The sequence below is a fragment of the Eleutherodactylus coqui genome, chromosome 4, assembly GCF_035609145.1.
Source record: "Eleutherodactylus coqui strain aEleCoq1 chromosome 4, aEleCoq1.hap1, whole genome shotgun sequence".
Classification (NCBI taxonomy): domain Eukaryota; kingdom Metazoa; phylum Chordata; class Amphibia; order Anura; family Eleutherodactylidae; genus Eleutherodactylus; species Eleutherodactylus coqui.
The window spans coordinates 243,755,747-243,782,617 of record NC_089840.1 but is presented as its reverse complement, the minus strand read 5'-3'; the positions used below and the strand labels follow the sequence as shown (position 1 = coordinate 243,782,617).

Genomic DNA, 26,871 nt, shown 5'->3' with positions numbered 1-26,871 from the left:
ACAACTCTGCTTACAGAAACAGAAGCTGGTCTGAAGCAGCTGATATGAAAGATATAAAGATTCTCCAATAGTTTTCACATTTCAACAGGTTTAGGTTTTCCTAGCGTCACTGAGAAATAAAATGCGCATAAAATCACTTACATTGTATGCAACATTGTGTTCCAGTAGAGCGACTGTGACGTAGGCCGTGCGTTTGATGTCATCAGCCTAAAGTTAAAGTCCAGAAATGTAAAGTTTAGTTTTGCCATTATAGTTCAAAGAATTCAAGGGGTTTTCAGAGGATAAGCTGATGATCTGTCCTCAAGATAGGTCAGATGAGTAAGGGTCCACCACTTGGGACCCCCACCAATAAGCTGTCTGAAGTGTCTGGATGCTTGGCTGAGCACTGCTATCACTTCATTGAGCACTGTGTATTAAAGAAAGGAGGAGGCAGAAAGGGTTAAAACCCACTTCTTCCTCCTCCTCTGGGTTATCAGCTGTGACTAACAGCTGGCAACCCGTCCTGCTTCTGATTGATTGCAGAAGCAGGAGGTTTTAATCCCTGCCATAGTTTTACATACAGCTAGCCTTTAAGTCCTGGACCAAGCGCCATAAATTTACAGTACTTGGTCCTTAATGGGTTAAAAAAAAAAAATCATAACTCCTTTATTTATCAAATTACATTGCTGTCTGAGGGCTTGCTTTTTTGCAGGATGAGTTGTATTTTTCAAATGATACTATTTAATGTACCATACAATATATTGAAAAAAATTCCAAGTGGAGTCAAATGCGAAAAAAACGAAATTCCATAGTCTTTGGGAGGGTGGGGGGCTTTTTTCGACGGTGTATACACTGCATCAAAATGGCATGATAACTTTTTTCTATGGGTCAGTAGATTTACTACAATACTACATTTATAGTTTTTTACTGTACTACTTTTCAAATATAAAATCTTTCAGAAAAAAAATATTTTCTGCTGCCATCTTCTGACATACCCCTTTTGATTGTCCTGTCAACACAGTTGTGTGAGGGCTCATTTTTTGCAGGACGTTAGGATGCTGCTTGGAACTACATTGAGGTCTGCGTATTTTGGATGATTAGTCCACATCCCGGTGAGCCTAAGGCCTCTCTCACACAGGCGTTTTTGTACAGCGTTTAGCGCTGTGGTAAACGCTGTGCAAGTCTCTCATTCATTTCAATGGGGCTGCTCACACAAGGCTGACAGCGATGCATCTTCTATTCTTGGCCGTTTTCAGCTGTGTCTCTCTAATTGAAATGAATGGGCTGCGTTTTCAGCACTGCTAAAAAAGCGGCACAACTTTGTACTGCGTTTTTATAGCGTTAAACGCAGGTTGCTATGCCAGCAAGTCTGAAAAAAAGTTTCCTGCCTCCTTGGCTATGTTCTCAGCTGTGCTGAAAACGCAGCCAAAACGCATGCCAACGTTGGAACTGCGAAGGGACACTGCATATAAAACGCAGGAGAAATAAATTGCAGCATGCTTTATTTCTCCAAGCTTAATACGCAGCCCTTCAAGGGCTGTATATTCAACCGCTGCCCCTTCGAAATGCCTGCAAATGGACAGCGTTTAACACGCAGCCCTGCTCTGAACAAAGCAAGGAATTTAAAAAACAAAAAAGTCACACTGTGCATGTCCATGACGTCAGAATCCCGGGCATGCGCAGTTGCAATCGCAGTCCGTACGTGTAGGTGCTGCGCTGAGTACAACACTGCTAGACTTGCAGCATTGTACTCATACGCTCTTTTGAATGACCCCCAAAGTACAGAGTGTTTAAAGACGAGTTGTGGCTGGAAAAAGTCTGTCGTCATCATGGCGATCTGCTTCACTGTTCCTTGCAACCAATTTTATAAATCGCTGTCCACTGCCCAGATTTATCCTGTACTAGTGTGTGCTAATATATAGATTTGAAATATATATTTACCCTCTCGTAATTGTTGTAGTAATCTCCCACATATGCGAAGCAGCCATTAGACTTTTGTAGGGTTTGCAGCCAATTCCATATCTCTTGAATGTGCTTCTCATTTATATATATGTACTTCTGCGCTCCACTGTAAGCACTGACTGTCATTGCTGTGAGCCTGTGATACAACATTACACATTTACAAGGTTTGTACAGGATTAGAAAGTCATAGCAACATTTTTTTTTATCAGTAAGTATTACCCCTGCCCACAAGTTCTGTCTGGTGCTGCAGCGCTGCCTCATTTACGTCTATAGAACTGATATTAGACCAAACAGACGGACCGGTGTGGTGCTGGTTGGAAGAAAGTAGCCGGATCCTTCTAGCTCTTTCCAGCCCCTGGGTTGTTATCATCAGTGTTTGTGGGCACTGAGGGGAGCTTCTCTGGGTGGGTGAAGCGAAGCCTTGAGGTGACTTTGGGCCTCCTGACTGTCCCGGATTCTGTGACACAGTCCTGAATTTGGGAGTCTGTCCCACTGTCATGGGAGGTCTGCTGTATGTCCTGCCCCCCAGGCCCCGCCACCACAAACATTCAGCTTCTGCAGCAACCGCTATGTACTTCACACACTGGTGCTGGCCAAAGACAGCGCACTGCTCTATACACAGGCTGTCCCCTCCCCTGGGTCCTGTGAGTACAGTGTGTCCGGAACTAGGGGGAGGAGACAGTCTGTATACAGTGGCGGGCTGTCAGTGACTGGTGTGGGTGTGAGGTGCATAGAAACACTCTAGGGCCCACAGAATTAACACAAAGAAGACTACTATAACTTAGTAAGTCCAGGACATAGTTTTTTTTTATTACTTTGCAGAGCTACAGAAGGTGCACTAGTTCTATGGGGGACACGGGGGGCACTAGTACTAGGAGGGTGTACTGAGGCGCTAATTGATGGAAGTGCCAGGATGGGAAGGGTATGCAGAGATAAGAAGTGGCTGGAAAGTCCTCATAGTTGTCTGGACCCAGATAGATATGAAAAACACAGAACGCCAATTATAGGATCACCTTCTGTCTTAACTCTGATGGATGCTAAAGGTCACCACAGGCTGACAAATGCTCGCATGACGAAGTACCAAGGTCTCCTATGTGTAAACCCAAGACTGAAGTTAGAAGTATGTATTACTCTAAATCCAGAAACTCTGTGAGGTGATGGATAAAGTCTTTAGTGGCCATCCTGATCCATGAGACTCACTGCTTGAAGCTCCTGATGTCGAATAGTACACAGCTGGTAGCAGCTTCATGGATTAAGGCATCACTATGTTGGATACGCAGTGGTCACCCTACAGGCTACTACAAAGGCAGAACCACTGCCTAAAGGAACTTTAGCTCAAAAGGCAGAACTTATTGCACTTATCAGAAGCCCTACAGCTAACTGGCAGCTGGGATGAAAGTCAATATCTTCACTGACTCAAAGTATGCCTTCCTCACACTCTATGTTAATGGGGCCCTGAGAAAAGGATCTGATCCCTTCAGCCAGTCAAGAAGTGAAGCACGCTCCTCTCATTCTGGAACTGTCAGAAGAGGCGTGGGTCATTTACTGTAAAGGAAAACAGAAGGGAGACTCACTCATTGCACAGGGAAACAGAGATGCAGATGCTGATGCCAAGCCAGCTGCCACTCTCCTAAACACAGAAAGTCCTGTCAAGCTACAACCCCTTTTCCTGGTTCCCCTAAACAACTGGAACTCCTGCTACAATCAAAGTGAACAGGAGTGGCTAAAGGCAGCCAGATAGAAAATACACACCTGAGGGCTGGTTCATCCTCTCGGATGGAAGAAGTGTGGTCCCATTAGCAACAGAGATTGTCAAAAAAGTGCACGAGAACATGCTATGGGTTCACCACTATGGAAGATCTAATCCAAGATGTGCTATACATCCCAAGATTTACCAGGCGAGCACCAGAAAATGTGTAATTTGCCCTGAAAATAGTCCTAGACAAGGACCTCTGAAGACTCCAGGGATATAATCTTATGGTGCAGCTCTGTTCCAAGATGTATTAGTGGACTTTACTCAAATGCCTGCAGCTGATGGATGGACATACCTCCTGGTCTATGTCTGCACTTACACGGACTGGGTGGAGGCCTACCCCGCTAGGACTGAAAATTTGACCAAAGTGGCAAGAGCACTACTGAGAGACATAATTCCAGGACATGGCTACCGATGCGGCTTGGGTCAGACAATGGAGCGGCCTTTGCTGCAGAGATCATGCAAGAGCTAGTCAGCTGTCTCAAGATCAGATGGAAATTGTACTTTGCTCACTACCTACAGACCTCAGGAAAGGCTGAGCGTATGAACTGGACTTTAAAACTTGCCCTAAGGAAGCTTTGTCAGGAAAGTCACCTAAAATGGCCAGAAGTCCTACACATTGCTCTGCTCAGAATCAGATTTGCCCCCACTAAAAGAACTGGGTATTCCACTCTTTAGATGATGTAGGGTAAGCCTAGACAAGTAGTGTTGGGGATTGGAGCAGACAACAAAGCAGTGGGAGAAATTATAAAATCACCAGCAGATGCTTGCCCTGGGTAAAACCAAGGCAACCATCACCAAAAGAGCAGGTTACCTATTTGTTTAAATATTGCTGTGCTAAAGTTACCTGTATGTCTGGATACTGCTTTGTAGTTCTTTTCTTCCAGGGAAAAAAGTGTGGGTGAAAGATTGGCACTAGAGGTCTCACAAACCTAGGTGAAAGGGTCCATACACCTCTATCCTATCTACCCCGACTATTATTAAAGTGGCTGAGATGGGACCTTGAATCCACCAGACCAGAGTCAAAGTGGCCAACACTGACCATGCCTGCTTACCACACACGACAGATTTTTTTGAAGTTTACCTTAAAAAAAAAAAAAGACCTCTAGAAGTGCCTTGGACCAGACAAGGACCTTGCCCCCTCCTGGAAGCCCAGTAGGCACCAGCTGACAGTCTTTACTACATAGAGACAGTGTTTACTACATAGAGATAGTTTTTCTTCACAGAGACAGTGGTTTTCACACAGAAACATTGTGTTTTTTTCTCAAACACTTAGGAGAGGGAAGAGCTACAACTGCAAGACAACAAGAAGAATGAAGAACCTACTAAAGATTGTGTTGGGGGCGGTGGGATTATGCTATACAGGAAATTTGGACTTGTGCCAATAATTGTGATAAATGTATGCAAGAAGCTAGAATGAGTACACAAACCACAGGAACATTAGTGTACCATACTTACTACACAGGTAAGGGGAGACAAGTAGGGGTTGCACATTCAATAAGACCACCTACTACATGTGTGAACAAGGTTCACAGATCATATGCTATAATCTAATATATACTCCCTCTAAAACATGCATAGATGCTGATGGAGAATGGGATACGCAGGCTATGCTCATGTTAATGGGGGCATAAACCCCTAAATTAGGATGACAGGCTATAGGCTAGTGATAGCTATCAAAGGGAGGAAAAATGTGGTATGAGGACATAGAAAAATTATACTTTAACTAATAGTACTTTAGCTACTATTGCCTTTCTGTTATCAGACAGAAAACTAAGGTATATTGTAGTCTTCTCTGCTCAGACTGATGTAATTGGATAGCAAGATAGCCCAACTTGCATACCTCTCCTCATACTACTTTTCTTGTAGAAGGTGATAATAAATTCTTTCTGTATTAGCTCTTCCTCCAAGTGTTAACCATTAGTTATGAATCTGTGATTAAGCTAGCCCGCACTGTATAAGGTTGTTTGAATTTCTTTATATACACACTCTGGTTTAGGATGATAATCCACTAGGGTCTGTGTGCATGTAAAATTAACACCATTTTCTGAGGAGATCCTGAGTTGTCCTGTCAAATGTCATCTTTCACATTTACAAACTGCAAACACTCACATATAGTATTGCAAGGAGCAAATGCACCTCTCCAGGCTAAGATGGAAGGACCCCTGTCCCATGGAAACTGGGGCACCCCTGCCTAAAAGTGGAGTAATCGTCCTGATAAGGTCAGCCCCACGGTCTTCTTCTAGTGATTTGGCTATCCCTGATCAGGAACCTGGAGAGATGCACTAAACACACATTGACCACAACACTGTTTACCCACACTGACCAAAACAGCACATACAGCACATGTCTGGCCACTTGCACAGACATACCACAGAGGTCCCTGTTCACACCAACATGCCAGGTTGTGCAAACAACAGGAACCCCACCTAGAGCTCACATGCATACAGATGGTAAACCATAGCCAGTCCAAGTGTACTCACACAAAGGAAATAGAGAGTCAGCCACCGTGCTGACTTAGAGAACAGTGTTAGACATCACCCATCTGACACACACATAGTACATAAGACGTCTGGAGGCCACACCTGCCAAGTGATAAGGAGTAACCTGTGGGTCATCTGCATGGTCACCGTACCAAACACTACTCAATGCATGCACCCCAGAAACTGCAATGAGGGCAGGGACAGCAGGTGTCCATGACTGTCTTTATGGAAGGAGAGAGACACTTCAGACAAAGCATGCACACACCAGCTCTGAGTGGGATCATAATAGTTTGCTGGTATTTATCTGCTGCAGACCAGGGGGATGTCATCCTCTGTGATCAGAGGAGAAAGTTGGAGCACCAGCTTTACACGCATTGAAAACAATGGGAGTACCATGCTGCTCTCACGCTTCCTGCTCAGGACAGCATGTGACATCCTGACCAAAGTCCTGAGCAGAGAGTGAAGGAGCAGTGCAGCGTTCCCACTGATTTCAATGGAAGCAAAGCCGGCGCTATGATTTTTTTCTCTGACCATTGATGATGACAGTGCAGCGCGCCGGACGATTAGCTGATAGACTTGTCTAGAGCAGTAGACCCCCGGCCATCAACTACTGATGAATTATTCAGGGGATAGGTCAGCAGTTAAAGGCCAGAGTATTCCTTAAAACACACAAAAGTGGATTTATTTGTATCAACATACCATAAAAGCAATGTGCCAGTCTCTTTCTTAGTGCAGTATTTGCCAGATTTATCAACAAGGCATAATATGTGTTCATGAGCCTGCAATTGCTTAAAAACTATAGCAGGTTGGATTTGTCTTTTTTTTCCTAACATTTTTGTATGTGACATTTATGTTGCACTTTTTTGGGTGACTTTTCTACTATAGATAGAATTTAAAGAAAAATTACACTATTGCAATGTGATTTTCCTTAGAAGCAGTTCTAAGTGCTTATTCCACTACTCTTTTTAATACTTGTGTATCCTGTGAAAAAATATGAGTCAATTGGCAAAGTACGCAACTGTAATATATATATATATATATATAGATATATATAGTGCATGGGTTAATAACATGAATTTTGATGAGTTGAAAACTGAAGGAGTGACACAGAATAATTGACTTTACTTTTATGCATGATATACTCTTGTCAGTTTACTAGATATGGTAGTTGGTTTCTCATTTTTATACTGTACATACCATACATTTGGCTCTGAACCTAGGAAAAATGCGTAGGCTTCACCTTCAGTCTTAAATGTGAGCTGTTTTTGGTAGCCTGCAGATAAAGAGTGAAAAATTATCCCGGCATACATCTCTAAACTTTTTCCATTAAGGCCGGACTTACACGTCTATATTTGCACAGTATATTGCACACGCAATACGCAGAGAATAGCAACCATTGATTTCAATGGGCTCATTTACATGGCCGTACTTTGCACTCAAAAATATGTAATATGTGCTACAAAGAATTCTGCAAATGTGCGGCGAATATGCAGGTAATGTGCGTATTTGTGGAGCATATGGGCACAAAATCAAGATTTTGTTTCTACATATTTGCGTGCACAAACACACAGTGCATACAAATTACACACACTCCCCACGGTGCCAGTGCATTTTTTAAAATGAAAAATAAGTGAAGGACAATCTGGTGTAATCCGTCAGCTCCACCGACATGTTTTTTAACATAAATACTTTATTTTCTTAAAAACAATACTGGGCCAACTTTTGTCAGACCTCTAAATTCTGTTACTCCTGTGTTATTCCTACTAAAATATGTGAACAAACTGACAATGGGGAGTGACCATCTCCTTATCAATAGAGTGTGTATGTCACTAGACAAACTAAAGGCCCTTTTACACGCAAAGATAATGGTCAAATGACTGAACGAACTGAGGACATCTTTGCATACAATTACACCTACAGATAATGGCTCTATTTCCCTCCTTAGCTAAAGTAAACTTTATAGAAGGGGAACTAGTTGTTTGCTCGGGTGGGCGTTGTGTATGCTCCTTGTGTATGCTGCAAAGCATACAGAAGGAGTACATTGTTTACTCCCCTCAGGTTGTCAAGCTCAAAATACGGAACTATTTCCATTTAAATGGAGCTATTTTTATGCTTGCTAAAAACCAGCGTTAAACGATAAGTGAACGAATAGTGCATGACTGTCCGCCTTTACATGTAACGATTATCACTTACTTTAGGCCATTTGAATGAATTTTAAGCGATAATTATTGCGTGTAAAGGGCCTTAATACTGTCAGCATTGTTTAGACAGTATCAGTGCACTGTGCTATGCCTCTGTTATTGCTCCTAGAAATGCAGAAATAAAACAACAAATTATTACTGCAGCCTTATCAGTAGAGCATCCCTACACTGTCTGAGACCATCAGCACTGATTGGACACTGTCGCAATGTATAGAGACACATTATGTTGACAAGGGGAATGGTAACACCTGGTTGTCAAATTCTTTGTATATTCCCAGGAAGAACAAAGGAATGACAATTATAATAACTATATAGAGCATCATGTTTTAATCATGTCACTCACCTTTAACCAATGATTCTGTAAGCTTCGCTTTAATTTTGGGTGTCAGTTTTTGTGTGCTTTCAAGATAGTTTAGTAAGCAAACATATCTGAACATCTTTGCTGCATTCTGTTCCCCACATCCATCAGGCATATTGATGGGCCTGTCTATGTTACTCATAAAATTGGACAAAATTTCACCTGAGAAAACATGTTATAAATCATTTACACACAGAAAACCATAATATACTGACTGCAGTATTATATTTCTGTACAAGGTGAGATTTCCCAGGTAGGATATATATCACTGAGCATTACTCACCCTGAATAATCACGTGTGCATGTTCAGAGCCGGGTACTAGTCTCTCTGGAACATCAATGTTAAAATGAATTGCCTCTCTGTTATCTGTAAGAGTAGAGATAAAACAGATGTTTGTGATCATTTGCCCCTTCACACCTCCAACTGATCGCAGGGATCCCGAGTGGCGGGTCCTCAGCTGTCAACTATTGATGACCTATCTTGAGAATAGGTCATCAATAGTTTGTCTGGAAAACCCCTATACAATTAACTCTCCGGGCCTGGACAGACAAAGATGGCCACATCAGCTTCACTGACCACCTGATGCACACTCTGCATTTGTATGCATCATTAGTGACCAGTGCTGCCCACATCAGCAGTGCTGACAAGTCAGATCAGCATGACTCAGGTATACCAGAGTCGTTACCTGCTGCTACCCCCCTTCCCCTCTCCAGGACCTTCATAACCTCTGATTTACCAACCCCACACCCGCTACTTCCCCAATGATGACAAACACTTCTAAGCTTGTGGACAATTTGGACATAGCAGCCATTTTATTACAAACAATTTAACATATATTAATACTTTAACCAAAATCCCTAAAATAATTTAACCATCCACCAAAAAGGGGAGGTCCTTAGACCCCAAAATCTGACCCTTCACCATTTAAATGGAAATATCCCAATTGCCTCCAGCCGCACTCCAACTGACTCAGAGACTCCACCAGCCTTTAGAAGGCTATAGGCTCCACCATCTCCTCAAGGACTCCCCGCTGTCAGAGCCAAGAAGCACCAGACACCAACACACACCATCCAATCATCCAGTGAGAGGGGAGAAGGTGGCTATCCACACCTTGCCTCCCCCCCTCGATCAATTTTATAATCGACTCCAAGGAACCCCCCACTCAGCACAGCGCACATGACTTGACCATCTCAAGCCTGCAACACACCCCACAGCACTAAAGCTCTCTCGATCACCTCTTGAATCGCCAATGACCATAGGTCTATGCCCACTACATTTAAGTGGACACTATGACTCCTCTAAAAATTCCCATGCTGAGATTCCAAATCCACATGCCTAATGGTCACTTCCCCATTAAGAGCTACAAAACCCAAAATTGCTGTTTACTTTTACCCGTGCTCTATTCAGCCTGTCCACCAACCTAACATTGTGCCATGTCTTATGTGGCACAATATCCGACCAAACCACTGTTAACCCCAGGAAAGAAGTTAAGAGTCGTAGGATATTGTAATGGATATCCCACATATGTTCCCAAAACGGCCTACAACCGAGTCCATTGCCCCCGATGTGTATAACCAAAATGTTAGAGACCCTTATATAAGCCCGCAAGGTGTTGTATCTCTGGAAGGACTCAGCACCATGCAATAGTATGCAATCCTATCCACCCTATTGCTGCGATGTTCTGAGCAAACCCCAATTGTCTCCCGTTTGGACAGATGTTTGCCCTCTCTGCACCCCAGTAAACATAGGAATGGGCTAGTGACCACACTAGGGCAGGGCAACGATCTGCAAAATAAGAGATGAAAAATATTGCAAAAACATAAAGGAAAACATCAATATTTTTTTACATTTCCGCTGAGCAAGTTCCCCCAGCCTTTTTTACTCTTTATAGTAAATGCCTTACATAAGACCTATAACGCCTGGATTCCTAACTGCCGATCTGCCACTTCTGAATCCAAGCCCCAGCTAGCCATCTCTGTTGCCGCACCCACCCGAAACGGATGAGAACTGAAAAGGGAACTATCAAGTCCCAAGCTCGCCAAGGTCTTGTGGAAAACCCACAAAAATTGGAATTTGAACAAACAAAGGAACTGTCTCCAGGATGCAATAACAGCCCTGTAGTTAGACCTGAAACCTTTTTAGAAACATCCCAACAACCGACTGGCCACATTCGTGCCCCCTGAACTTGACCAATAACCTGATCCATCTTAGAACGACGAATCCAAACCTCCAACCGATCTTCAAAGAGCATCACATCTTCCATATGTAAACCACCTCCTCTCCTTTTACTGGGAAAAAACAACCTTCACTAAACGTAAGGCTCTGAAGACCGCCAAGGAAAAGGCTACTCTAAATAAGGCCCTTTCAAAGGACCCATTACTAAATTATTTCAATACTTCCCACAATTGTTCCAACAATTTAAATGACATGGGACTCCATTGGTAACCCATTCCTCTTCCTTCAACCTTTTTGGGTCTGTCCTACTAAAATAGTTTTGTCACGCCTTTAGCCCCCCCCCCCATCTAAATATTAAAAAAAACAAAACCCAAAGCTGCCATAAGGCGATTTGACTTTGGCTGCAGACCAGCCGGCCGTGGATGCGTTTCCCAACCAGTATAGTAAAGCTCCCACCCTGTTGTTGTCCATCCGTATGTCACACTAGCCAATCTTCCCATTCCCGTCAAGCTGCCTCATACGCTCTTCATTTTCCCAGTGCCAAAGATGCAAGAATCAGATGATTTACTGCTTGCCAACAATCTCCAAAGCTGTGACGGGCACGTCCTCCTCCCTTCTTCTGCTTCCAAAACTAACAATCGAAAAACACTCCCACTGAAAGTGAGAGAGAAAATTCACATTTGAGTTTTTTACCTGGTAAATAGCGTAGCAAACTCACTACCAGTAAGGGGGAGGTGGGGGGAAGGATTCCGTTAAGTTGTTAATAGCTTGAACTCCTAAATTGTCGCACTAAAACCTATCCTTATTGTTATGAAACCTTTTACCCCATAGCGTCATTGCTACAATAATTAGGGAAAAAGTCAAGCACAATCAAATTCCTCCTCCCACTCATTTGACCACTAACCAACGCACCACTTTCTTTAAAAAAAAGTACACACCGAACCCCAAAATGCCCATCGCATCTATAAACAGTTCGCATTAAAAATTCTCGAATGACTCAGAAATCAATACCGATTTTGCAACGTTTTAAAAAAGTACATCCACACCTTTAAAACCACCTTTTGTTCTTTCCTAATTGAATGTAATGATGAGCTGCTTTTACTCCCGACGTGGTCGTTGCCAAACATCTATGAAAAACGTTCCCATAGGCATTATCTGACATATCGGCATCTCGCACCATTATTAACTCGCTGGGCCCTGTTAAAGGGGTTGTCCCGCGCCGAAACGGGTTTTATTTTTTTTCAACCCCCCCCCCCCCCCCCGTTCGGCGCGAGACAACCCCGATGCAGGGACGTACAGAAAGCTTACCGGAGCGCTTACCTTAATCCCCGCGCTCCGGTGACTTCTATACTTACCTGTGAAGATGGCCGCCGGAATCCTCTTCTTCCGTGGACCGCAGCTCTTCTGTGCGGTCCATTGCCGATTCCAGCCTCCTGATTGGCTGGAATCGGCACGTGACGGGGCGGAGCTACACGGAGCCGGCATCCTGCACGAAAGGCTCCATAGAAGAAAGCAGAAGACCCGGACTGCGCAAGCGCGGCTAATTTGGCCATCGGAGGGCGAAAATTAGTCGGCACCATGGAGACGAGGACGCCAGCAACGGAGCAGGTAAGTATAAAACTTTTTATAACTTCTGTATGGCTCATAATTAATGCACAATGTATATTACAAAGTGCATTATTATGGCCATACAGAAGTGTATAGACCCACTTGCTGCCGCGGGACAACCCCTTTAACCTCTTGCTGCAAGGACTGCAATTTTTATCTGCTGGCATCCTTTTTTTTTCTTTTTAAATATTCCAGAACCTCTGTGTCAATGGTAATACCCAGGAAGTTCAACAAGTTTAAGGCCTTTCAGTTTTATCAGGAACCAACAGCACCAGTAATGAATTACTGAGCCAATCTAGAATATCTCATATGAAAACTCAGTCCGCAAAATATCCCCCTCTTCAATAGCCTCCCAGCAAGCGAAAGTGAAAAGCCAACTCAATAATGATCTTTTGCCAGCAAAGCCCCCTTTTTATATTTTTTGTTTACAACTTACTACTGCATCACTAAGAGCGGGTAAGTCCCTGGAGCCCAAAAAAATGTGACGCTTCACTATTTAAAGGGAAATATCCCAATTGCCTCCAGCCGCACTACAACTGACACCAATAGCCTTTACAAGGGTAAAAATTCCACCATTTCTGCAAGGACTCCCCCCTGTCAGTGCCAAGAAGCGTCAGAACCAACACAAACCATCCAATGAGAGGTGCCTCCCCCTTCGACCAATTTTATAACCAACTCCAAGACTCTTCGACCCAGCCCCCATGCGAGGCTGCTCTGATATGGAGAACTTCACATCTTTGCATGTCATCCTTGCAATGCGAACAGATATGCTTTAATCTGCAGCTTCCCCAAGATTGGCATTTGCCCTCATTAAATTGCCAACACAGTACCGCTTTTTTCCCCATTGATTTTTCCAGGTTGACCAGAGAATGGGAAGCACTAGCCAAGCTGTAAGACCCGGCTCCTCCATGAAAGGACTGCCCGTATCTCACCAGAGCCATCATCATTACCCAGAGTCCTGTGTCTTTGTGGTCGAATCTAATACTAGGGTAAAATGCTTTCCGTTGCCTGAACTGCTCATTATTCCAGAGCCAGGTTTTCCCGCCATACACCCGATACACTTCCCCAATTGCATCCATATAACAAAACAGTGGGGAATAATTTTTGGATGCTAAAATGGCGAACACCTGTAACCCATTTGTAAACGTCTGTCATCTTCTCTCCTTTTTTTAAGTCTGTTGCCTTCCCCTTACCCAAATTAAATTTCTGCAAAAGGAGAGAGAAAATCCCCACATATGCATCTTGCCAAATGTTTTTCCCTGCCATTTTTTTTATGCGCTCCCAGCAGACCCTCAAAACATACATAAACCTTCCCCTCTGCTCTGTCATCTTATTATATTCCATCCCCCTCTTTTTCTGTCTATACCGCCACCATCACCCCCCGACATCTGCTGACCCTCGCCCACCACCAGACTTTACTTATTGATGGAATTGACAGAGTCGTCCATGCCAAAATTAGCAATTGAGTACCCCCTAAACCTGACCCAAGTCCTCTCTCATATGTATTTAATGCCTCACACACCCACACACTCTTCCCAAAATGTCCTTTAAATCCTCCCGACTACTGCGCACATTTAAGCCGGATGCTGCTCTCCCGTACCCCTGACCTAGCCTGACGCCTGCAACATGGCCCCTACGAACATGATTTTTCCTGTGTTTCTGATGACATATAGGGGTATTTTAAATATATTTTTCTTCAATGAATTTTACTACAGATAAACAGCTAAAAAATATATATTTTTCATTTGTAGCTTATTTTTAAAATTAGCATATTTACGCTAAAATAAAGTAAAGGAATTGGTTGCCCATTTTGTTTCATACGTTTTGATATCTCATTTGTATAGTCTTTGATTACAGACCAGATATGGCGATAGATTAGGTTGGCGTCAGTGGTGGTTCTTATATATGTATATATATATTTTTTTTATTGTGTACATTTTTTTTAATGTATTTTTTTTACCATCTATGACCCCCATGATGTTATATCTCTTGGGTACTTTCACACAATTTTTTTTGTGTTCTCTATTTCACACTTTTCCACTATACCTGTGGAGATCCACAGAAGCCCTAGTTACAGGGAACAACATCCCCCTGTAGTGAGAATAGTCACTAGCAGAGCTGTTCTGGGTTTCCCAAAGCCCTGCAGCTCTGCTGTGCTGGGGGTACCCATCGAACATGTGATTGCCAGGTCGAATATGAACACTGGCACTTCTGCTTTATCTTTTCACTAAATAGTACTATCTAGCCCACAAAAGAAAAGCTAGAAGCAGTTCAAAACTGCTTCTGCCTTCTCTTCCGGGTCCGTGGCTGTCACCAACATCTAAGGACCCGAACTGCTCCTGTGAGATTGAAGGAGCTTTAGGCCACTTTCACAGGGCAATAGCGATTTGGATGCGAGAAAATCGCATCGCTATCATTGCTATGTGCTTGCGATTTTCTTGCAAAAATTCTAACATTGCATTGCATGTGGTCCTGTTTTTCTCATGCGATTTTACAGCCCGAGAAAATTAATTATCAGGCAGGGGTGAAGTGAAGCATTGGGAAATCACCTCTTCCTTCTGAGATGCACAAAAAACCTTGCCCTGGAGAATTTGCATAGATCTCCATAGCAGGCAGAGTTTTCTCGCAGAACATAGCATGATATGTGATGCTAGAAAATCGCAGACTCCATAGGGAAACATGGGCTACAAAGATCACAAATCGCGGCAGTATAGACATGCTGCGATTTTGTAATCTCTCTAGCTTGCACGCTACAAAAAAAAAATTGCATGTGTGGAACAACCCATAGGAAAGTGTGGGCTCTACAAACATGCGATTTCTCGCTGTCTAGCTATGCGTGAAAATCGCTCGAGGAAATCGCCCATACTGCCATATAGCTTTTCTATGACTTAAGATAAGTTGTTGCGGAAAGTTAGCAGTCATGTTAAACTTAGCTATTGTCAGGGATCGAACCCCAGACTTCCTGTGCTCCAGTCAGTAGCTCTCCCTTCCCTTGCATGACTTTTGACTTGTTCCCAGATTCTGCAAGTCCCTACTCTAGCTCCCCCTGAATCCTGATTAGGATCACCATAAAAGCCTGGCACTCCCCCAGTGCGTGATTATTGTGCTTCAGCCATGATTAAGCTTCTCTCCTCTGCCTCCACAACAAGCGAACCTGAGACCATCTGAAACTGACCTCTGGCTTTACTCCTGACAACGATACTCGCCTCCTCCATTGAACTGCGATCCTGAGACCACCTGATACCGATCTCTGGCTTCCCCCTGACTATTTTCTGACAACGACCTGCACGGTAACTACACCCGTGGCTCCATACCTATCCAGTGCCGGAAGACGTTACAGCTGTATCTGTAGCTTAGTTTCGAACTGAACATGATGCTAAGATGCAGTGTGAACCTAGACTAACAGTACTTATAATCTACTGTGAGTGGCTATAGTTTTCATTTATGCAGATCTTTCAATGAACATCCTTGATTCTCTGCATTTGTCCAAACTCATGTTCTCATTTTGAGTTACCTGATGGCAAAAGAAGGAATGTTTTTGCCTTTTCCTCTTCGTGTCCTTTTGGCTAAAAGAAAACAAGAAAAGGTTATTTAAAGTCTATTAATGTAATACACTGTATTTTAAGCACATGATGCTCATTGTAAATTGTCTTATTCCAAATTGCACTAAGACCTCCAAGTCATGTACTAACTGGGGCACAGGGCGGCCCGTAGAGGTGTATGACTGGGGCTTTCACACAGGGTGCTTTATCTTGTCATTACTGAAGGGGGCACTGCTGGCCCTGAAGGTGGCTCTACTGGCGCTGATGCTGGGAACAACTAGTGCTTGCACCCCAATCTTATACTTGCTTACTAAACATATTCTATACTTTATAAATTTGGTAAATACATAAATTGAATTGCTGTCATGGCTCCTGAACCTATAAGGATATACAGTGCCTCAAAATTGACCTGCCCATTACTTACCTGATAATATACAATCCTGTATAGTTGTATGAGGGCTTACAATTACTAAGTATTCAGGTCCTCTTTAACTACTTCCCTCTCCAGGACGTATATTTACGTCCTGGAACGTCGGGGTAGGTATGAAGACAGGTCGCGGGGCGACCGGTCTTCATACAGCGTGGGCGTCAGCTGCTTATTACAGCTGACACCCGCGGGCAATTCTGCTGATCGCGGCATTTAAATCCCCTGAACACCGCTTCCCCCCGGTAATATCAGGGGAGCCGTGCAGGTGTGATGGCAGCCGGGGGCCTTCTGAAAGGCCCCAGGGCTGCCTTAGGTGACTGCCTAATAAGCCATCCCCGTGGGGTGGCTTGATAGGCTGCCTGTCAAACTGTAGTATGATGTAATGCTATAGCATTACTTCATACTGCAGGAGCGATCAAAGCATTGCATGAAAAGTAAAAAAAAGATCAATAAAGTTTTATTAATTGTAAAAAAAAAAGTAATAAAAGTTTAACCCCTTAATGACATGGCCTATTTTGGCGTTGAGGACCAAGCGATTTTTGGTATTTTTTCATCTCCATTTTTCAAAAGCCATAACTTTTTTATTTTTCCGTGGACGCGGCCGTATAAGGGCTTGTTTTTTGCGTGGCGAACTGTAGTTTTTATCAGTGCCACTTTTGGGTACATAGACTATATCGTATATTTTTTTATGATAACAGGGAGAGAAAACGCATCAATTCTGCCATAGATTTTTTTTCTTTTTTTACAGCGTTAATCATGCAGCATAAATAACACACTAAATTTTTTCTGCGGGTCGGTACGGTAACAACGATACCGAAATTGTTATATTTTTTTAGGTTTTTACACTTTTTTGCAATAAAACCCCTTTTTTTTGGAAATCTTTTTTTTTCTCTATAGCTGCATTCAAAGTCCCGTAACTCTTTAAATTTTTTATGTATGGAGCTCTATGAGGGCTTATTTTTTGCAAGACGAGCAGTAGTTTTTATTGGTACCATTTTGGGGAATGTACGGCTTTTTTGATCACTTTTATTGCATTTTTTGGGAGGCAAAATGCTAAAAATTAGCATTTTGCCTCTGTTTTTTAGCGGGTTTTTTTACGCTTTTTGTCGTACAAAATAAAAAGTGTGTTCACCTTTTGTACACTACGTTACAGATGCGTCAATACCCAATATGTGGGGTTTTAATTTTTTTTAACATTTTTTTATGCTATTAGAAAAAGCATTAAAAAAGGTTTTTTTAAACATTATTTTTTAACATTTTTCTTTTTTTAACATTTTTCTTTTCTTTTTTTTTACACAATTTGAGTCCCTCTGAGGGACTTGTGGCACTGTGCCTATGATCGCTGTGATAAGGCATGGCAGAGCTACTGCTCTGCCATGCCTTATCGCTTATACAGCGATCATAGGCACAGGCAATACAGGACGCCAGTGTCTGGCATCCTGTTGCCATGGTGACAGGCCGGGCTCTCGAGATGACATCGCGAGAGCCGGCCGGAGACACAGAGGGAGCACGACAGGGAAGGGGTTAACAGCGGGGGGCGCATCTCCGATGCCCCCTGCTGTTGCAGCGGGACGCCGGCTGTGACTGACAGCCGGCTCCCGCTGCGGGATAGTGCGAGGTCAGTCATGATCTCGCGCTATCCCGATGACGTACCGGTACGTCCTGTTGCGGGAAGTACCAGGCTCCCAGAACATACCGGTACGTCCTGGGGAGGGAAGGGGTTAAATCATCCCCCTTTTGCCATATCTATAAAAAATCTACACCATAAAATAAAAATACATATTTGGTATCGCCGCGTCCGTAAAAGTCCGATCTATCAAAGTAGCACATTATTTACCCTGCACTGTGAACAGCGTCCGACAAAAAAATAAAGAACGCCAGAAATGCACTTTTTCAGTCACCTTGCCTCACAGAAAAAAACGCAATAAAAAGCGATCAAAAAGTCGTATGTATTCCAAATTGATACTAGCAGTAACTACAGAACATCCTGCAAAAAAAAAGCCATTGCTCAACTACGTCGATGGAAAAATAAAAAAGGTTATTGCGCGCACAAGATGACTGCAGAAAATAATTGAAAAAAAATTACATGTCTTTGAAAAAAAAACAAGAGTAGTATAGTAAAAAAAACCTATGCAAGTTTGGTATCGTACTAATTGTACTGACCCATAGAATAAAGTTATCATGTCATTTTTGTTGCAGTTTGTGCACCGTAGAAACAAGATGGCGGAATGTCGTTTCTTTTTCATTTTACTCCACTTAGAATTTTTTAAAAGTTTTTCAGTACATTATATGGTACTTTAAATAGCACCACTGAAAACTGCAACTCGTCCCGCCAAAAACAAGCCCTCATACAGCGACATCGATGGATAAATAAAGGAGTTATGATTTTTTTAAAGGGGGGAGGAAAAAACGAAAATGGGAAATAAAGGGGCCGTGTCATTAAGGGGTTAATAAAACTACAGCTTTATCAGTACATTATACTGTACATTGTGGTTAATGTACAGTACCTCACCTTCACCACAACGGTTTTCTCCACTGAATCCTTTCTGTGGTCATCTCCTATCACAAGATCATTTTGGGTGCAGTCTCCCTCCACTTCTATAGATCCACTGTCAACATGAAGCTTTAGTGCCTCTGAAAAATCAAAGTAGAGTCATGTCATCATTACTAGAAAGTAAAAGAACATATTGTGGAGGGCTTCATAAAATAGCTTGTATGGCATTTTAACTATTTTCAGTAAATATGTGAGGTTTCTGCACTCTAAAACTTAGTTTCTTTTTATCATTATCATCATAAAAAGTTGCCAGCGGGCGCTCAGACAGTGTTTTTAAAAGCAGATCATTTCCTTCTGGTTGGAAGCATTTCTCGTGTTTCTCCTATAGTAAAATTCCTATAATTTGTCATCAATGAGACATGGTAGGTACTAAATAATAACATACTCTGCATTAATGATTGTTTATAGAAACATAGTATATAAAATTACCTTGTACAGATAAATAATCTACCGGAAGAGGCACAAGATCTGCTATTATGACTATGCTTTCTAGGAATGGCAATTTCTTTGCTCTTCCTTAGAAAATGATTTTTGATTACTGTGCTGAACCCAAGAGCTGGAATATCACGCTGTCTGGTTTATAAAATGTTAGATTAAATTAATCTAACTGCAATGCTAGGAGGTTTATTGACATGGTTTATACACATAGAGCTCTCATACAGATGGATTGCGTCACTGCTGTCCTTTGTAGACCTTCATATAGAAGCATTCAGAGACTTTTCTGTTGGCTTCCATATAAATTTGACATCAAAATGTGACACATCCAATAAATTCCATATGTACTTCTTTGGGAATGATATCTCTGTATGTACAGAAGCCTTCGGAGCCAGTATGGCAGTACACAGATGCCCTAGGGCTCTGTACTAGGAACCTGTCCTCTGAACACGGCCTTATGGGCTCCTAGTATATGGATGCAAGACTCTAACGCAATATTTTTATAATCTACTAGCCAAAAGAAAACAACCCCATTGTATGTATGACAGTAAACAAAAATCAAATATTTTTCCTTGTAAGAAAACTTCTGTCCTCCTGTCCACGGGCATAATTGAATTTTGGAATCCCCTTGGGTGACCTGCCCGGATGATCCACAGTTTAATATGCCCATAGACAATCACTGGGCATCCACAGGTAATTAAATACCTGCAAATGTCATGTTCTCCCAGCGTGCAGGAAAAAAAGCAACATGCTCCATTTTTGGCGTTTTCCCGCACGGATGGATTCCATTGAAGTCAATAAAAGCCGCCCGACCTGCGGCACACCTGCAGACGACATTACGGACGTGTCGTAAATCCGCAGGAAAGCAGGAGATTAAAAAAAAGCATTGCAAATGTGACGCGGCCCCCGTGCAAAAGAAAGAAGATCCAGCCGCGATGGAGAAGACCCGCACGTGAGCAAGGCGGGTAAGAAATTTTTTTTTTAGGGCTCATGGCTGTGGACACGGGTGGAAACGGCTGCAGGATTCCACACTTGGAAACAGTGCGTGCCCATGGACATGAGGCCTTAATGTAAAAATATTTAATCATTACAGTACTTGGTTTTAAGGCTGAAACATCCCAGGAGAATGTGTGTGAGTGCCCCTCACAGACGCATTTGTGCTGCTCCTTATCCTGGGCTGTAATCAGATCTTCTGATTTGGACAATGACACGCTAATCTGTTAAGAAAGAAAATAGAAATATATATTTGAGAAGTGCAGAAAAAGAGACAAAATATGTTTATCGTCTGCATGGTCAATGTTTTTAGTCAACTGAAGTTTGCATTCTTGTGGAGCTTTTAGCAAAACCATGAGCATTACACAATGCAATAATAAGAGCCTCGATACCTCAGGCCTTGTCCATGGGCAAAATTGAATTGTGGAATCTGCAGGGGTCACCCGCATGGACAATCCGCAGTTCAATATGCCCATAGAGATAAATGGGGCGTCCGCACTAAATTTAACACCTGCAGATGTGATTTTTTTCGATTTGCGGATGGCACGCATGGATAATAAATCGCAGCATGCTCCATTTTACCGTGGATCACACGGGGATGTACTCCATTCATCTCTATGGGAGCTTATGATCTGCAGTGCATCTGCAAGTACATTAGCCGATTCACTGCGGATTTGAAGGTTAAAATCGATTAGGGAGGTGGGGAAAAGGCTGGGAAGTGGGGTTTGGATTCCACTTTGTCCCCTGTTTATTTTCTATCTCTCCTAGGCCTCTGATTTCATGTTCTCAGTCTCTCTTTCAATCATCCACAGTTATAGTTAGTGCATCTTACTTTTGTTGGAGTGGAGATGGACCTCCGTATTTGCTGAACCCAATAGCAGCTGCTATGCCTTCCATCCTGTTACTTGTAGACAACTTTTGGCATTGTGGATGGTGATCTCAGGCTTGTATTTGGCTTCTTACCTATGGATACCCAAATCCAGAAGACCCCAAAAACCACTCCTTGTGTTGACACTGACTACAGACTGTCAACCTGCTCTAGAAACAATCTGAAAGATTTGAATGGATAATGGTTCTGTGATATTGTGTGACTCAGGGCTCCTGCACACTTGCATTTTTCTTGCTCGTTTTTTTCGCGCGATATCACTGCGCTTTTTTTGCGCAATTGTCAATGGGACCTTCTAATGTTAAAAACACATCGCACAAAAATTGCAAAGCACCAACTTGCGATGCGTTTTTAACATTAGAAAGTCCCATTGACAATCACGGTAAAAAAACGCTGCGAAATCGCGTGAAAAAAACGCACAAGAATAACGCAAGTGTGTATTCACTTTAAGGTTGACTTCACATGAGTATGTGTATTTGCGCACGCATGAGCATAGCGTTTTTGCAGAACAAACTAGGCTTTTTGAGTGCGCATCAGCATAGTTTATTGTACATTTTTACGCCAGCAAGAAATGTTTGTTTGTGCACAGCAAGCAGACGCACCAATTTGAAATGGCTGAATAGTCTAAATGAGTTCCAGATGTGCTCTTTTTTTCAATGGAATTATGCAGTGTTTAATGCATCTCCTTGTTCATTGTGCATGCATTTGCACACATCCCACTGACTTCTATGGGGACATTTTGGTGTGCAAATTAGCATAAAAACAGAACATGTTTTATTTTTTTTTTGGCGTGACTGAAATACGCATGGAAAATAAAGAAATGTGAACAAAGTCTTTGAAGACCAATGGGTTCTATTCTCTTCGTTTGCTCATGCAAAATTTGTACACACAAAATTGCCCATGTGATGCTGGCCTAAAGCTCCAACCTCCAATGTTTCACACCTACAATGGAAACTTCATAGGCAGTGTTGTCAGATTTTATGACAAAAATAATACTGCATATACACAGATTCCACTGTAAGTTAATAGGGTTCATTGGGTGCCATTGAGATGCGTCAAACAATGGATCTTGGACTGCATCATTGGCTTTTATTATAAGCAGAAGCCGTAAAGCACAACTTATTGGAAAAGTGTAATCTAACATCGGTCCTACTGAACTCTTCAGTATGACTTATTCTACTCTTGATGCCTTTCTATGGAGATCGCATAGCTTTTTGTGTTTAATATTTTGCACCAATGCCCAATGTATGAGGCTGAAATGTTTGATGCACTGAAGGAGTATTCCAATTCCATCTGAGGGTTATGTCACAGGTGTCAAAAACAGTATTGTTGTGGAACCCCCAACAGAAATGAATGGAACCATTCACTGTCATTAGTGAGATAGACACCACTTTGGTGTCCGTTTGACAATATTTTTTTGTTTCTGTTATATTTGGAGTACAGAATAACATTGCTGACTATGCTATACTACACAGAACAGCCAGTTCAGTAGGAACACCTACTTAAATACTAGTTGGTCCATCTTTTTGGGCAATTACAGCTTTCAGGTGTCAGGGAACAGATTCCACCATGTGGCAAACATCCTCCATGCCCCACTCGATCTATGCCCACTGAAGCAACTCCGTCAGTTAGTTTACATTTTGCAAATAAGTGGGAGCAAATTTTCCAGCCTTTTCTAGCACATCCTAAACATGTTTACAGTTTAGCAATGGGTTTACAGCTCAGTGTGTTTCGGGGGCAAGGCAGTGTGGAGACTTCATTGTCGTGTTTCTCCAACCGCTCCCTAGTGATCAAAGCCTGATGATCTGGACCCTTGTCCTGTTGAAAGATGGCACTGTGGTTGAAGAACACTTGCTAAAAATATGGGTGCAGATGGTCAGCTAACATGTCCTTGTAGCAGTCACCATTCAAGGATTGAGATATGATAATCAAAAGTCCTAGGCCATGCCAGAAACACGCTCCCCAGACCATGACATTGGCACCACTCGCCTGTTGAACCCCAACGGAGCACCCATTGGATAAAGCTTCATGCTGTTTATCCCAGGTGTGAACTTGGCTATCAATATGGTTCAGCAGGAAATAGGATTCATCACTCCAGATGACCCTCTACCATGTGTCCAAGGTTCACTGACATCTTCCTGGGTCTATGCAAGGCATTGCTGGTGATGATGCAGGGTCATGAGAGGCACACTTGTCGATCTTCGGCTATTAAACCCCCATCGATGCAAGGTACGCTACATGGTCATTGTGGAAATTTGTCTATCTTCTCTGCTGTTGTACTGCTGGGTCAGTTGGTCCACTGTGGTATGTCGTTGCTGTTTTCAGCATCTCTGCGGTAACCCTCAGATGGAATCCCACAGCGTAGAGTAAAACAGTGTAGGAATGCCCCTTAAGGCCTCTTTCACATGTGTGGTTTAACATTTCTGTTATTCAGTTCCATGACAGGACTCAACAAATATAACAAGTGACAATAATGGGGTGCATTGGGCTTCTGATAGGTCGCTTGGCATTTTAGCAAACAAAACAGCGCTACACTATTTAGTCCAGAATTTTCTATCATATCTGTGCCCAATCTTCTAGCACAGATATAAACTAAGCCTAATAAAAAGGTAATGTCCGCATTCTGTACTGCTGGACAAGTAGTTATTTGATAATTAATGGCAACCAGGTAAAGCAAACTATTTTGAATTGCAAAATATATATGCAAAAGCAAAAATACCATGGCTGGTGTCAACACAAGGCAAACCAGTGCATGTGCCAATGCCCACTGGGGATTTGAGAGCTTGTTGTGAACTGGGTAAAAATATTCTAAATGTATTAAGTGAACGGTGAAATATAAAGTGACATTTTGCCCAAGGGCTCACATACACCAGATAACCATGATTTTCTGAGAGAATATATTCTTTAAACACTCAAAAACGATTATAATTTTTCTTACCAGATTACATTTCTTCCCATAGCTGAAGACCACGGCCTGTATTTTAAATGCCTCTCCTTGTACGACTGAGTAGGGAACAATCAGATCAATGAAGTAAGGCTGGAATGTGGTGAGCTCAACGTTCTTGACACTGGCATAACCAGTCTTGCTCAAGCAGAAGCCATCAGTTACCCACTTGGTGATAGTATGTGGGGTAGTTAGATGCAGTACAGAGTGTCCATCCGAGCTGTAGAACAAGAAGAGATAAATGAAGTATTATCAGAGGTAATAATCACATGTTATGTAAACTAGGTGTTGGAATAGGTCTACACTGATAACATTTCAGGAGTTTAGACTTCCTTCAACTTAATGGTATCAGTAAAAATCTGTTTTCATATTACTCTCTCTCGTTTTTTATATTTCACAAGGCAGGCTACGCACAATCGTGTGTTTTTTTTTCTTTTTCAAGATGATACTATAGAGCTTGTTCAGAAGGAATTCATAGTAATGTTCAGATTTTTGATTATCCCACAACTATTTATGGTATAACAATTCCTTTTATCTTCAGTTAACTGGCATGGTGATGGGGACGAAAATCGACCCCAGCTATGCTAACATTTTTATGCCCATTGGCAATATATACATGTCTGTTTCATACTTCAGTAATGACGGCTTGATACTCTGAAAGTTCTATATGGCCACTGTCTAGCAATATGGGGGGACCAGAAACTGATCTCCAGAAATTTAGTGTTACCATGGGGCCGGTCTGGGACCATGGGTAGCAGTGGCGCGGTTCACCGTGGTGTTCTGGGATGGTGTTGCGCCCACGTTTGGGTCAGCGAGCGGCGGCGCCGTGCTCCGGGGTGCGGTGTGTGGCGCGCGGCCGTGCCTGCTATGAGAGGTGCGCATGCTCTACCTCTGTGAGTTATAGTGGCTGGCTGGGAGCCCAGTCAGCCGGTTTGATTGGCCTCCACCCAAGGGGCGGAGACTCCTGATTATAGTCTGGCAGCTGCTGATAGCAGTTGCCAGTTATTGGTTCCGTTCCCTGTGTGTCTGACTTCGGTCCTGCTCCCGTGAAAGTTATCTTGTCTCAATCCAGCTCTGCCTGTGTTCTGTGGTTTTCCTGTCGTGTTGGTTTATTCCATCGGCCTAGCCTATCGGTAGTAGTAAGTGATCATCTGCATAGGTACGGCGGTTCCTTCCTGTCCTGCCACTAGGCAGCGTAGGGTCAGTGTTGGCGGCCTGGACCTGTCCACATTTGGGGCTACTTCCAGGAAGGGACATTGGCATGGGTGAGGGTCAGGGAGTTCCGCACCATGCGTACCTGTGCACACTACTAGTTTTGTAACATAATAACTGGCCCAAAAAATATTTTCCTGTGGTGTTTTGAGGTGGGTTTCACGGGGTGAATGGAGTACTACAATACGATTACCGGTCAGATTCGTGTCCTGCCCAGGATGGTTTAGGATCTGTCGAGGCGTCTCAGCCACCAGGAGCAGCGGATGGCTGTGCCCGCTGATCCAGTACCTGAACCTAAATGCCCATTACCTGAGGTGTTCTTGGGGGACCGGAAAAAATTCTTTGTCTTCCGGGAGGCTTGTAAGTTTTTTTTCGCTTGCGGCCTCGTTCCTCTGGGTCCGAGCCCCAACGGGTGGGGATTGTTATGTCTCTGCTCAGAAAAGGGCCTCAGTCATTGGCCTATTCTTTACCGACTGATTCCGCTTGTCTGCAGTTGGTAGACTCTTTTTTCATTGAGCTTGGGAATATTTTTCCTGAACCCAATCGTGCAAGTTATGCAGTCAGTAAGTTGTTGGCCATACGCCAGGGGCGCCAGTCGGCAGAAGAATATTGTTCTAGTTTCAGGCAGTATTCAGGTGAATCTGCATGGAACGACTGTGCGCTCAAAGATTTGTTTTTGGTAGGCCTGTCTGACGCAGTAAAAGACCTGTTGCTGTCCCATCTGTCACACTCTACTTTGAATCAGGCTATGGAATTGGCAGTCAGACCTGATCGTAGACTCAGGTCCAGAAGGGAAGCTAAGCTAGAGTACCATCAAGAATGTGGTGCTAAGTCTCTGGCGACTTCTACAGTCTGTACCCCATTGTCAACCCCCGGAGCTGATGGTATGGAAGTGGACCGGTTAAGTCCTAAAGAACGGAGGCGGTTCTGGGTTTCAAACCAACTCTGTTTCTACTACGGCAAGGCTAGTCATCGCATCGCGTCCTGCCAGGAAAGGCAGATACAGTGGCAGCAGGAAAACTTCAGCTCCTAGGTGACTGTCGGGAGGGTCATCTAGGAGGTCAGGTACTCCCTAAATTACTGGTGCCTTGTAGTGTGTCTTACAAGGGTTTTCACAGGTTGGGACAGGCATTTATTGATTCTGGGTCGGCCGCGAACCTTATTCATTTGCAGTTTGTAAAACCACTGTTATCAAGTTTTACCATGTTAGGTTTGACGATCCACTTTACCAGTATCGATGCAACCCCTCTGTCCTCAGGGGTAGTGCGGTGGAGGACACCAGAACTTCGGTTCATGGTGGGCGCATTACATTCAGAGGTTATTTCATTTCTGGTCATGGAGAAGATGTCTGTGGATAT

The 26,871-nt window shown here is 43.1% G+C and overlaps 1 protein-coding gene across 1 annotated transcript in view; it reads right to left on the bottom strand.

Moving 5' to 3' along the window:
* LOC136626161 (alpha-2-macroglobulin-like protein 1) overlaps positions 1 to 26,871 on the bottom strand; it is a 176,651-nt gene that overhangs the window by 52,914 nt on the left and 96,866 nt on the right. Inside the window, exons 19-27 of the mRNA XM_066600968.1 lie at positions 24,296 to 24,521; positions 20,575 to 20,695; positions 19,002 to 19,123; positions 16,035 to 16,086; positions 9,020 to 9,103; positions 8,722 to 8,898; positions 7,375 to 7,450; positions 1,921 to 2,077; positions 142 to 207 (exon numbers count right to left, since the gene is read on the bottom strand). Of these exons, the coding sequence (XP_066457065.1) occupies positions 142 to 207; positions 1,921 to 2,077; positions 7,375 to 7,450; positions 8,722 to 8,898; positions 9,020 to 9,103; positions 16,035 to 16,086; positions 19,002 to 19,123; positions 20,575 to 20,695; positions 24,296 to 24,521 (1,081 nt within the window). The remainder of the gene's footprint in view (positions 1 to 141; positions 208 to 1,920; positions 2,078 to 7,374; positions 7,451 to 8,721; positions 8,899 to 9,019; positions 9,104 to 16,034; positions 16,087 to 19,001; positions 19,124 to 20,574; positions 20,696 to 24,295; positions 24,522 to 26,871) is intronic.